This window comes from Palaemon carinicauda, chromosome 26 (assembly GCF_036898095.1).
Source record: "Palaemon carinicauda isolate YSFRI2023 chromosome 26, ASM3689809v2, whole genome shotgun sequence".
Lineage (NCBI taxonomy): Eukaryota > Metazoa > Arthropoda > Malacostraca > Decapoda > Palaemonidae > Palaemon > Palaemon carinicauda.
This window is the reverse complement of record NC_090750.1, coordinates 76,779,170-76,793,309: the sequence shown is the minus strand read 5'-3', so window position 1 is coordinate 76,793,309 and position 14,140 is coordinate 76,779,170. Positions and strand designations below refer to the sequence as shown.

General features: G+C 33.8%; 1 protein-coding gene across 7 annotated transcripts in view; it reads left to right on the top strand.

Moving 5' to 3' along the window:
• LOC137619596 (protein split ends-like) overlaps positions 1-12,789 on the top strand; it is a 167,048-nt gene extending 154,259 nt beyond the window's left edge. For 4 of the 7 annotated variants that reach the window (XM_068349771.1, XM_068349772.1, XM_068349770.1 and 1 more), the window contains one exon: positions 1,605-12,789. In XM_068349771.1, the coding sequence (XP_068205872.1) occupies positions 1,605-1,868 (264 nt within the window). In that variant the 3' untranslated portion in view covers positions 1,869-12,789. Of the gene's footprint in view, positions 1-1,588 lie in introns of all 7 variants that reach the window. The other 3 variants (XR_011039931.1, XM_068349774.1, XM_068349775.1) reach the window with 3 other exon arrangements.
• Positions 12,790-14,140: the final 1,351 nt, after the last annotated feature.

Here is a 14,140-nt window from a genome sequence, read left to right as displayed (position 1 = left end):
TTGGTTACGGTTCTTTCTCTTTGCCTACACATACGCCGAATAGTCTGGCCTATTCTTAACAGATTCTCCTCTGTCCTCACACACCTGACAACACTGAGGTTACTAAACAATTCTTCTTCGCTCAAGGGGTTAACTACTGCACTGTATTTGTTCTGTGGCTACTTTCCTCTTAGTAAGGGTAGAAGAGACTCTTTAGCTATGGTAAGCAGCTCTTCTAGGAGAAGGACACTCCAAAATCAAACCATTGTTCTCTAGTCTGGGGTAGTGCCATAGCCTCTGTACCATGGTCTTCCACTGTCTTGGGTTAGAGTTCTCTTGCTTGAGGGTACAATCAGGCACAGTATTCTATTTAATTTCTCTTCCTCTTGTTTTGTTAAAGTTTTCATAGTTTATATAGGAATATTTATTTTAATGTTACTCTTCTTAAAGTATTTTATTTTTCCTTCTTTCCTTTCCTTACTGGGCTATTTTCCCTGTTGGGGCCCCTGGGCTTATAGCATTTTGCTTTTCCAGCTAGGGTTGTAGCTTAGCAAATAATAATAATAATAATAATATTATTTACATAATTATCTCATAAATAGAACTAGACACTCCCTCCTTCCTGCTTTTAAGGTTATACTTGGTTATAATGATTGGGTCCACATATATCTGAAAAATTTTCTTTTTCCCCTCGCTAATCCTCTGCCACTAGCATGGCCGTCTGTCTCTTCCCAGCAATTACAGCAGGGTTTGGCAGCTAATTTAATGGAGAGAGGGTAAGATGGAGGGGAGATTTTCATTATTTTATCTTGAGGTTATCAAGTTTCAGGTTAATCCCTCCCCTAAATGACTTTGATTTTATCAAGAGGTACGGTAAGTATGGAAATAATAGATTTTACTGTAGGTTAAAAATCATGTTAGTTTCATTCTAATATAAGTTGGCTCCCAACTTTGCAAGCATCATATCATGATTTTGCATGGTATGCAATGGATATATTCTCCAGATCATGAAAAATCTTTTGTCAAAATATTTGTGTAAAGGAACTTACCATGATAGTTGTGAAGTGCTTTTCTCTCTTTGAACTTCTGCTGGCTTGAAATAATTGAGAAGCCCCTTCTCTATTTAAGATAGCACTTCTTTGAATTTTCATTCTACAACACATCACTTATTCTCACAATCTGGAAGCTTTTTGTTTATTATTAATGGAGCTGGCCTATATATTGGAATACTTCGATTAAATTTCCTTTGTGGTCTGTTGTGTTTACCTAGTTTTGTGGTTGGGTAATTTTTTGTGGGTTAGGAAGTATATAGCTTGAAATTTTTCGGTGGAAGTAATAGCTTGTACTGTATATTAGAGCGCAAGAGACAAAAATTCTTAGATCCTGTAAACATAGCACAATCTTGTCAAAATATTATTCTAGCAGTCATATTAAAGGTATTGTATACAGTACTGAAGAGCATGCTAATGTTTATGGAAATCCTCTCGCATTAACTACTGTACAGTAGGGATGTGATTTATTTGCCTGTAGTTCAAAATTGATAGGTGATAAGCAGACTCCTCTATACCCAAGTACTTGAGAATGGAATTAATCCAAAATTGTGAGTCAGTCTTTTTATTTTCCAGGTTTGTGAACCGATACCCCTACAGAAGCACATTGTTGCAAGTCACGAGTCCTCTACGTCTGCAACTCTTTCAACAGCATCCACTCATTTGCAGTGTGTTACTAGCATATCAGAACCCATTCCATTACACAAGGCATCAAGTCATCATCATCATCACCTGGTTCATTACCAGCACTCGAGTACTTCACACCCTCTCCAGCCTTCATTACCACAACAATCATCCCATCATCATTCTTTGCCTCCGCGCCATCAGCAACAACAATAAAGTTTGGATTGTACATTATTTCAATTAGATTTATATTTTTTGCAATAATTTACATGTCCAATGGTATTATCCTTATGTTGAAAGTACAAGATGATGAAAAACAGCCACATTTAATGCTGTGTTAATAGTTTATAAAATTTTATTGTAGATGTAAGATGGAGAAAAGCTATTTTAGAGTTGCTCCTGTTACGAAACATTTCAAATGCCTTCGTAGATTGAGTTATTGTTTTGCTATAGATTTTTATGGTAGTTTTTTAATAGAAATAATAATTTGCACCTTTTGCAAAAGCTGGAGCAGTGTTAACATGAAAGAGGTTTGCTATGATAGCTAATACAGTATGCTTAACATAATTATGCAGGTTTTGAGTACAGTTTTACTGTATAATACTGTAACTTCGAGTCAAAACTCTTTTGTTTCTTTTAGCCACCACTAGGTGGCGAATATAATTGTAATCTTGACTCTACAGAGTTTCTCTAAAATCTTTGGGACATTTATACTTTATTATAAAAGAGAGCTGGGCAAGTACTTGAATTTATTTTTTTATTTTCTTTTTTATCTTCGGTAGTGTAATATTTTCATGTTTATCTACGTATTTTTTTTTGTCTTGGATCTCAGGGTAGTATTTTCCTTCCTAAGACTAACCACTTGGTTATCAGTGATATTAGACTCCTGTTTCCATGCTAAGGGTCTGAGTATAAGGATACCTCTGAATTATGCTTTGTGTTTTAGAAATTTGCTATACAGTAATCGTACAAGAAAGTACTGGGTCCAAAATATTTTAGAAAGAAATAATCTAATATGAATTCTTCAAACTATTGAAGTTGAAGTAAAATTTAGATGTGATAAAATTTTTATTCACATCTTTAACCAACTGATTTCAGTGCTGTATTATTTTTTTACAAAGTATTTTTTTATAATAAAGTAGTCCTCAAGGCAAAAGAAGCATCCGAAGAACCATTCTCAGAACAGTGTATATTTTCAAGTACAACATATCATCGAAATTTATAATTCATCGTTGTTTCTACCATCTTAGATTGGTGAACTCTTTTATGATTATCGAGGATGAAAGTATTTCATGTGAACCTTTACAATCTGTTATATTAGTAGGAAGAAGTATTCTGCGTCCTATGAGAAATTGGAGGATGAATTGTTATATTTAGCACTTGATTGATCAGGTGTTGATTAAAGTTTCCAATTTTGCATATGGAAGTCTAAATAGGGCATTATATATCCAGATAATGGTAACATGAAAATTTATAGCACTGTAATTTTTGGGGGAGGATATTGTTATCTAAATGGAAGACAGCCTGCGAATAGTGGTTTTCACACGCCCCTGTTGTATACACGACACCCACAAGGTGATCGCGCGAGGGTAGTAACCTCTGCATTCCATACTTTTATCTTTCTCTAGTATATTTGGAAGATTTATATTAGAAAAGTGTAAAGAAGGACTTCTTTCACCGGCCGTCACAGGTCTCTTCCCAGAAATAGATTTTTCCTTCGTCAAAATCCCTTTATTGAATCCCTCTTTTTGAAAAGTTTGAGTGAGAGTTAAGAGACAGATCCCTTCCCTCTCTTGAAGTGCACATAACCACCTCATATCTTGCTAATGCAAATACTCACTGTGCAGTAATTAGCCGAGGTGAAATCGTCGTTAAAACAAACTACATTCTTTTGTTTTTTTTCGGTTTTGAGTATTCTACGGGTGGGGTTGGTGGCCTATATAGTAAAGGATTTGGAGTTTGCTTCTACTCATTTTTAATTTTCCCTATAATTTCCCATTTGATTTAAAAGTCATTGCTGTAGAATCTTTCCACCCGGTCTAGGTAACCATTAAAGTTTTTAGTACCCCTTTGGTGCCAGAGGTTCTTTGTGATAACTCTTTGCTCCAGCTGCATAGCTTAACACCAGTCAATTATTATTTCTCTTTTTTTCTCCCTATTTTGCTATTCTTAATGCATAGTAGTAAGGGGAAGGAAGGTGCTGTACTATAGTATTTGCCGGACAATTGTTACAGTACAATGTATTTTAATAGAATTTATGCATTTTGATATGGTGAGGGCCAGTTCATGGCATTGGAGGAACTTAAATGAGTTGCTAGGGAGTTTAATTCGATAGAAAGAGTAATGTAATTTTTAAAGGAGATATAATTTCGTCACTTATTTGTCAGAATAGATGTTTTGAATAATAATTTGTATCAAATTTTAAAACTTTGAATGAAGAGTATTGGATGGCTTGATTGGTCTCGAGCTTTGCTTTTAAGCCTAAATCTTATAATCCTACCCAATCTGACTTTTCAGCTTGACTTTACCTTAATTTTTCGTTCTCATTGAAGATCTTTTTAGGGAGTGCTTAAACTACTTCCTAATAAATAATTACAAATATAGTGTGCAACAGTGTAGCATTCCACAGTTGTTAAGAGAACTTTACCTAGTTGTGACGTTTCATCCTGATGCTATTGCATCTTGTTGTTCTATTCATGAAATATCTAACTTTTTTGTCCAGGTTTGAAGAGAAGCTGTGTGCTAAGATCCAGTTCATCTGGATTGATAGTAAAATAGGCATTATTTTTCATTTATGTTAAATTAGTCAGGATGTGACCTGGGACACAGAAAAATAGGATTATTTATAGTAGCAGAAAGATGAGTACAGTTAGGTTGTTGAAATTTACATTTAATTTGTTAAATCACTGACTGGGGGAGGTAAGTACATGATCTGATACTTGACTCCTTAATTTTAGACTAAAAGATATTTTGTTTAAGGTGTTCTGGAAGACAGTAAAGGAACAACCTGTAATGCTTACACCCTTTGTCCTTGGGTGCTGTAGGGTTAGTCTTTATGTATGGTAACTTCAAAACTTCATATATCGATTCTGACTTTTGGTTTAAGGTCACCGGCCTCCTAGAACTCTGTAGCCTCCATAATGAGAGCTGTTTTGTAGCCTTTTTTTTCTAAAGTGTATTTATGATTTATGAAACTCGGTTTTCATTAGTGGTAGAATTCTCTGCTGGGGAAAAAATAAGAATGTCTATCAACTAATATTACATAGTGAGCAGTTTGCTTATGTAAAGTGAGGGATCCATATTTATGAAACATGAACGTTACTGTAAATTGTGTTTGCTTGCACTTTTAATCTTAGGTATTTTGTGTTGTATATAATTTATTAAACCAAACATATTTTTATGTATATTTGTTAAAGATTTTAGATATTTTCTTGATAGAATAATGATTAATAAAGAAATGAGGAAATAAAATTTTCTTAAAATGTGAATAAGTATAATTTGTAGGTAAAGTTTATGATGGAACTGGATTTTCTAAGTTTGGCTTTATGACCAACTCAAATAGAAGCTGATGAATATGGAGTACTTCTTGACGGAAGGTAAAGGCAGGCTAGTCGAAGCTCTTTGATTAACTATCCGGTAAATCCCAAAGAAAACATTTGACTTGAGAACTTTCAGAGATGAGAACCTGTGTGCAATAAATAAATAAAGAATTATTATGCCGAAATAGATGTAGGAATTTTTCATTCATTTGTAGGATAAGCTCTCTAGTTTTAGAAAAACCACCAGACTGAAAACAATTTATATTAGGCAGTTGCGACTTACAAGCTTGGTGCCCAAGTTGATAGACTTAAGAAATTTTTGACTCAAGAACCCACTCTTGGAACACATCTTGACCATATTTTGGGGACTTGCTGGTTACAGTATGAGTATTATTTTGTGAGTAAAATTTTTGCTGGAAGCTGTTCCAAGTATGGTTCTACAGCAGACTCAAATGCAAACCAACTGACAAGAAGGAATAAGTTTTGGCAGAAGGCAAGTTAATGAATCAAGTAGAGCTATTGCATAGTACAATATGCAGCTGCCAAATAAGCAAGCTTGAAATGTTCTTTCAAGTTTTTATGTTGAGATTCAAATTTTGTGGAGTACATTATATATATTGTATACTGTATATATTTTTATGTAATAGACAAACCTTATTTTTATTATGCATTAATTTCAGCCTGAATGGTTATCCAAGAGAGATTCTACTGACAGACATTGTGTCCATATTTTGTCTGTGGTAAAATAATAGGTCAAAAGTAAATTGCATTATTTCGTCATCTATAGTTACAGTAACCCTCATCTAGATAAAGAAACATAAACAATGCCTAATCAAGCAATGATAGGTTTAAAGTTTTTTTTAAAGCACTGCCAAGATAGAAACGTGGAGATGAAAGTATCACCAAATGTTGACAAGTACTAAATATCCTCAGGTACAGTACTTGCCTCAGGTATGCGAGTCATGAAGTTTGTACAAAAGAACCTTATGTTTAGCTAAATCAGATCAGCTATAAATCTATTTGGGTCCAAGTCTGAGTTTGTATTAATTGATAAGGTTGCCTTGCATATAATTGTAGGTCTGAAAGGAAAATATAACTAACCGGTATGTAAATGTTTCCTATACACATATTGGCTACCAGGAAGTATTTAGATTCCAGATATATTTATTATGGCTTGAAGAATGATATTGTGAAGGTGGAAATTTGGTCAGTGCTTTGATGTCTTCTGCCTTTGTACTTGGTATAAGTGGCATTACCTAATTTTGTCACATATAATAATGAAATGAAGTGATATAATTATGGATTTTAGGAGGAATTTTCTCAGACATGGTTTTAAACTAAATATAAAGATCTGTATGGATCCTTACCCAACTGCTAATTTGTACGGTGTTTTAACATCTTTAGAATATAAAACAAAGTATGAAGAGTAGCCCAACAGGAAGGCTAACAGGAAGAGAAATTTCATTCAAGGGCCAATTAACTTGTTTGAAATTGCTCTTTTCTTCTCTTATGTTGGTTAACAGATTTTTCAATAATTAAAAAATTTAGAAAGTAAAGCAATGTAAATAATGCAAAGATGGCAGGTTTCAACTTGACCCAAGAAAGATTAGACTAAGGTATTTCTTTTACAGTAATACGATTTTTGCTGGCCACTTGGTGAATTTTTTGGCTTTGTCATAGTTTATGCATAATTTTGACATTTTGATATTGAACAGTCTGTTGCAATATATTGAATTAGGGAAGGAAGAGAGTAAGATATCTGAGTATTAGATTGAGTATATCCATAGGATGAAAGTATCAGTTTTAGAGTTGAAAAACTGTAATCACATATAAGCTTTCCAGCTAGATTGAGGCTAGCTTAGCAGGGTAAACTTTGGGATAATGATGAATTAGCAAGTTGTTAATATTAAAGTATTGCTTTAAATGGACCGATTGAATTAGATGTTTATTGCTCTGATCAGTTCTTTATCAGAAATATTGATAAGCTATCAAATCAACTACAGACAGTCAATAAATTGAAAGAAATTTAAGCAGATTTGTAGTGAAGATCAAGTACACTTCAGGAAAGTTGTAGATTGAATGAAACTCCTGTGTTTAAAAAATTATGCCAAGCCTATTTTCTCTTAACAAATATTATATATTTTTCTGATAATTTTACACTGAAATAAGTACTAGGCACTGACTTTTCTTATGGCCTTAGCATCATGCCTTTAAAAGTTAAGCCACTAGATTTGTATTAGTGTTCTTTAAATTTTAACCATGGAACTCGGCACTAGTTGTATGCAGCTGTCTGCTACATTTTAGATTCTTTAATCCAAAAGTCAGTTCCTTTATACTTTCTCCAATAACAGAATGCTGATGGGCTGAGTACACTTTTTCATGGTAACCAAACTCCCAAATTCTTCCTCGTTTGAAATAGTTACAAAGATCCAAATCTTGAGGTAGAAGCAACACCCTAAAGTTATTTTTCATTGTTGACTAAATTTAGAAAATCGGATAATAGCTCCTCTATTGATTAATTTTTCTCTTTTCAAGAACTTAATGGAGATGCAAAACTGCAAGTGAAAACATTAATATCTTTGCTTTGTTCAGAATGCTTTATTCTTCTTTTAACCTTTAATATCAGTCTCCCTGTACAGCAAAATTCTTTATTGGCAGATCTTAAAGAGGACAATAATTTTACAGCACAAAGTCATCCTTAAAAACATGCTTGTTAAGTTTCTAGCTCAGATACTATTCTTTGTTTAGGTTGATGTCTGATGTATATATTATCATCAAGTAGTTTAACCAGATCAAGCAGCCAACAACATTCATTTACTGACCTAGTCATGGATAGAAAGGTAGCACTTTGCAGCAGTCCAATACTTTAACCTAAATTTTATATTAGTTGAGTTTTAGAGGTGGTACTTGGCTATATTATTATAAAGTCAAGTTTTCCTACAAATTTTACAAAAAGACTGTACTTCTATTAATAAGTTGTGGAGTTCTGAAGAGTCAAGTGGCATATTTTCTGATTGTAAGGTTAAATATCTGTGAAGTATGCCTTGTGCATTATAGTCTCACAGGTTTTGTTCATTGCTACGAATTCTAGTGATTATGGATATCATAGGTGGCCAACTTGCGACATGCTGGAGTTGTTGTGATGATGCCATACTGGTATGGTGTAATTTTACAGAATCACATTGTCAGCAAAATTAAATTTTTAGCTATTGTGCAGTTTTTTTTACTTTATTGACCAAGAAACAAGTACAGTATTCAATATCTTCTCCTTAATCTATACAATGTGTAGAGAAGTGGTATTTGTTTTTATGGGTACTGCATATAAAATTTCTTTTGGTTTTGCTATATTTTTTTATAATGGTTTGATATTCATTGGTACCTCCAACATTTTATTTTTACTTGTTTGCCCATATTTTATCCCACAAAGTTTTTTGGTTATTTGTTGTGAACATGTAATTCTCCCTCCCATGTTTCTCCTTTTGAATGTATTTGTTACTTTGTGCTGATTTTAGCTTCAAAACATTATATAGGTCAGATATTTCAATTTACTTTTAGAAAATTAGGTGTTTTATTTTAATGTCTTGTATTTTTTTCACCACGCAAGTGACTAAAGCAATTATATTTACTTTATCCACGTCTGGAATTATCATCTCATTTTTGGGTGGTTTTTCCTCTGTTGTCCTCAAATGAAATTTGTTTTCTCTCTGATCTTTAATTGCAGAATAGCTTGTGTTTCTATAATAGGCATATATCAGCCCTCTTCAGTTGATCTGAAAGAATAAGTCTTTCTTCTTTTAGGATACTGTTGTACGTGCCCACCAAGCCATTGCATTTGATTTATGTGGTGGAAGTTAATAATCCTTGAACAGTTAAGTGACTTTATTTTCCACTCCTGTCAAGTTTTTTTTTTTTTTTTGCTTTTGTTTTCCATGATTTGTACACTTCATTTTTCAAGTGGTAGATTTGATCAATTACTTTCTTTTAACTTGGGCCTCACTTGTTTTATTCTTTTGTTATATTTTCTCATATGCATGCATAATACTGTTCTTAAATTACCATGATTATTATTAACCATTATTGGCAATATTGAATAAACAATTGGCCTGTTTCAGCTCGGAGTGAATACTTTTATACTTCTACAAGTAATCTTCAATATAACTTTTCTTTCTTGAATTGGTTTGTTTTGATTTGGAATTTACCAGAATGTGAGAGACCTTTAACTATGTTAGAATCGTAAAACATTACTCTAAAGTAAATGAGATAAATTAAAGTAGTCTTAGCTTTACTGTGCTTTTAGATAAAATGGTACCAGCCATTAGCTATAGATTTATATACTGTACATCAACAGGTTTTTTTTCTACTTAACACAGTAATGCTGTTTGCTAAAGTTACTGAAATTCAGTGTCTTATCCTTAACTGCTCTGCTTGTAGGTAAGCACTCAGAATATAAGCAGCTCCAGATCAGCTATTTCTGGTTGTAGTAAAGAAAAATGTTGCAAAATGTGAATGCTTCTTTAGGGTAAGATAAACTTTATTGAATAGTCCCTAACTTTTACTGATAGTTCTTTCAAGTGATGTGAAAGATATGCATCTATGATTATTACCATAAAAGCTGTATATTGAGTTTGAGGTTTTAATTACATTTTGCTGACTTTTGTTAAAGGTGATTATTTCTTTTCTGCTAAAGGAGTACGGAACAGTAACTATACAATTCCATGTTCATGAAATGTAGCGCTTAGATAAAACGCCATCTTTTCCCCCTTTTCATTTTAAAAATCTTTTATTTTCCTTATTAAAGTCATTTGTTTATAAAGCAGTAATCTGAGCAGCAATGTTCATAATACAGACATTGTGAAATAGGATGATAGGTTCTTAGAGAATGTTTGATTTCATGCCACATATATTATACATGTGCTAAATTTTTAAGGCTGCATCTCATCCATTTTGAGGCTTCTTCGTCATCATTATAATTATCATCATCAGCATTCTACTAAATGGCTAGTCTTTTTTTTGTGTGATTTCCATTATCAGGAAATTTTAGATTTTTATGATATTCCTTGTCTTTTCCTTTATTTCAGGGGGTAGTCTAAATCCTTCCTTATTTATTCATCTTTGCTTCACCTCCCCTTATCTTTACATGATTCCTATTTTGTATCGAATTGTTGGCTCAAATTTTCTTTTCTCTCTCTAAACTATCATGTCTCTCGCCCTATCAAGTACAGCATCACTTGTGATCTCATCCGTCCATTTCACCTGACCATATTTTCTTCAAGGCCACCTTTGAAATGTCTATAATTGCTTGATATCATCATTTTCAGTGTTCAAATCGAGGGCAACAATGCAGACCTGGGTTTTGATTATAAATGTACAGATGTTTAAAAATCCTTTAGTCTTTGCTTCTCTTTTATTTTCTCAGGCACAAGTCTTTATCAAAAACAGAAATACCTGATTTAATCAATTTGAAAAAAAATGCAGTATATATGCTGCCTATTGTTATTAAAAAAAATATTAATATTTTTTACTTATATTAATAACTTATTTATTTCATCGTCCCGTAACTTGCTTCATGTTTGCTAAATTGTTAAATCTCTCTCCACCCTTTAAATCAACTTGAAAAAAAAAAATCAGTAGGGGAAGGTATGCACATCTCATTTCTCTGCATAGCATACAAGATTCCCATTCTCCACTTATATCGGAAACTGTCCACTTTGAAATCATGAGCTTGTAACCTATTTATACATAACCACTAAGATATCTTATTATTTTCACCAAGTTGGTTTTCTGCAAGATGTGAAATCACAAACAACTCGTGCTTTCAAATAACATCTCAAGGACACCAACTTTTCTGTTATAGCGTGACTTTAAAGCCAAATTTTGGTCCGTGGTTTTCTTCTATCTCCAGAGCAAATATCGTAATCTCAGCTTGTGTTATCAAGACAGTTGCCTTGTGGTCTTCTATCATGTTAATGCACTTTCAATATGTTATTTTTTGTAGTTAAACTACTCATCTATACTTTCCTCAGTACATCTTTTTCTTTAGTTCTCTTATCCCTAGTATAAACCAGTCTCAAATGTTACAAGGTAGCCAATGAGGTATAGAAATGAAAATGCACTTAGATTATTATTAATGCCACAATGGTATTGTAGTATTGTGTGTTACATAAATGGAAAATTTAATTAAATTTTATTGGTAAATTTGATTTAATTTTTACCTCAATTTATGATTGCTCAATTTGCACAAAAGTTTCTTTAATACTGTAGTAGTGCTATTGGAAAATTTTGTTTTTAAAGTTCATGAAAACCCTGAAAAACTTTAATGACTAAGGGAATAAACTTCCTGCAGGTTCAACATTGTAACGACCAAAGTGTTTGTCATAAGAGGTTTAGAAAACGTTAAAACTATTTCACTGCAACATTCAATATTGTATATGATTTTGTACGTGTAGCCAAGTAAAAGAAAATGGGTTTCTTGGACCTGGTTTAAACTTCTAGCCTGACATATTTAAAGAAAAGGTGTAACCAAATTAAGTTTTATTGTTAAGGTGCAACAAAACTCAGTTTTACTATTAATATACTTACTACAGTTATTGATTAAGAACATTATTTTAATGATTTCTTCCATAGGTGAGATTTGCTAATATCTTGCGAAATGCTTGTTGAATGGTGCTCAAATAGAAAATATGTCAGTCTTGATGCTCTGTTTCAGATAAGGCTTATTGAATTGGTTGTTGAATCTCTAGAGGTACAGTATTTGACTTGTGTTATTAAGTTTTGTCAATTTAGATTCCAATATGCTTTCAGTATAGCACTGGACTTCATATGTGCGCTGTTTATCATCATCTCACCATAGTAGTTCTTTCTTCATTAGTGATAATGTTGTAAAGTTAGATACATTTAATGTGTTGACATTTTATGGGTTATTTTAATGTTCAATTGGCAATTTGATTAAAAAGTTTTAATTTATGTTTTAAGATAATAATGATAGTCCATGGCTTTTTATTTCTCCCATAGGCAAGAACTCATATCTATTTATAACCACTACTGTATTAACACCTTTATTTTTTACAGCTGAATGTTCCTTTCATGAGTTCACATTGTGATTTTATTGTACATATATTGACTAATTTAGAATTTCAATGAACAAATTAAATAATTATCAAACATCCCTCCCTTTGGTTTTGGATTCTACATTTTAGTTTGGTGATCGAGTTAAACTAAGAATGAAGTTTATGGCACGAACTTGTCATAATGAAAGTTTGGTTTTTGTAAGTTTCAATCTTTAATTATTTTTCAATACAATGAGCTTTTGCGTCTAATGTTTATTGTGTTCACCATCAATATCACTTAATTGTTGGGAAGGATTCCTTGGTATTGGCTGAAAGTTTGTTCCTACTTGTATGCACACCTTTCGTCCTTTAAGATACAGATGTCTTTAGCATTACTGGAGTGGCTATAGAATTGTTAACTAGGTACAATAGTTGGTAATGACAGGTGGTGTGAGGGAGAAAGGCTTTCTACCCACCTGTCACAAATTAATCAATTTTGTCCTTGCCCGCAACGTGTACAGAATTACCATCATGCTGCTCTTTCAACTGTTGGATGTTTTCTTATATTAATTTGTGATAAGCACTGGTTTTTTGGAGCTCTCTTGCTTGTATAAATGGAAGTACATCAAAAGGTAAGCATGTGGTGAAGTGAATTTGATCTCATAAGGATGTGAGCCTTTGAAACCCATGTGCTGTGTATGTTTGTGGAGAGGTGACTAAACAAAGACCCCATTCCCCCCAGTGTTGTTCTCTCATCCAGTGAAGAAGACTATGAACTAGTCTCACTTAGTGGTAGTTTCTCTGATTTGGGATGGAATTGTCCGATTCTGACCAAATTTTGCGTGCCCGATAGTGAAAATGATTCATCGGGCTGCCATACACTGCGTCGATATTGTTCCCCAGATGGTGATCCCTGTATAATAAAATTTCAGTGAATGTTCCTGGTGCTCCCTTATGTTGTGAAAAGACCACAAGTGTATTGGGTTGTGTTCCAGCGGCAGAGGAAGCTTTTGTAGCTTCCTCCTCCTCTGAGAGACCGGATTGATTATCGGTTGTCCAGACTATGACTCCTCTGCCAAAGCAAGAAAGAATGGTCGGAAAGGGTAGTACATTTCTTCCTTAAGAAGAAAATGAAGAAAATCAACAATTGGCAAGGCCTTTCTCTAGAATTTATTAGGCATTTGCAGTGATCGCTCTCCTACAGGAAGGAGTTACGCTACTTACCTACTAACTGGTACCTTCCGGGTCAGTCAGGTGAGCGTGAGCCAAGCTAGAGTTACAGTTACCACTCTTACACTGGGAGGTGGGCAGTCCTACTTTAGACCTAACATCAGCAATGTAGGCTAGGATAGAATTTGAGTGTATGCGGGCCACCTTTCTTGTTCCTATTATGATATGAAGGATGGTTCCCCTTACTGTGGTGCATGTTCTGTGCTGTAGGGAATTTGGCCACTGATGTGTACCTTCGTGTCAGCAATTGTAAGCCTGGTGTTGTAGCCACTGCTGCTATTTATCAATTGCAGGTGAACGGTCCTACCTGGGTCGATCAACAGCCCCAAGTGGTAGGTAAATTGAGGGTACCATTCACTCTCCTGCCTTTTGTTGATATGGAGCTTACGTATTAGCCAATACATTTTGGGCCGGTTAAGGATCATGATCCTGGTGTGACAGTTAATGCTGTTAAGTGAACAGTCCTAGCTAGACGAATCTCCATCAGCATACTGTATAACAACAAGGGAGTCATTCATGCTACCACATTGGGCCAATATTGAGCTTACACAATGATGGATACCTTCGGGGTCGGTTAGTAACTGTAAGCCTGGTATGACAGCAACACTCTTCCATCAGTTGCAGGTGAAAGGTTCTATCTCATACTTTCTCCATGAACATTATTTACACAACT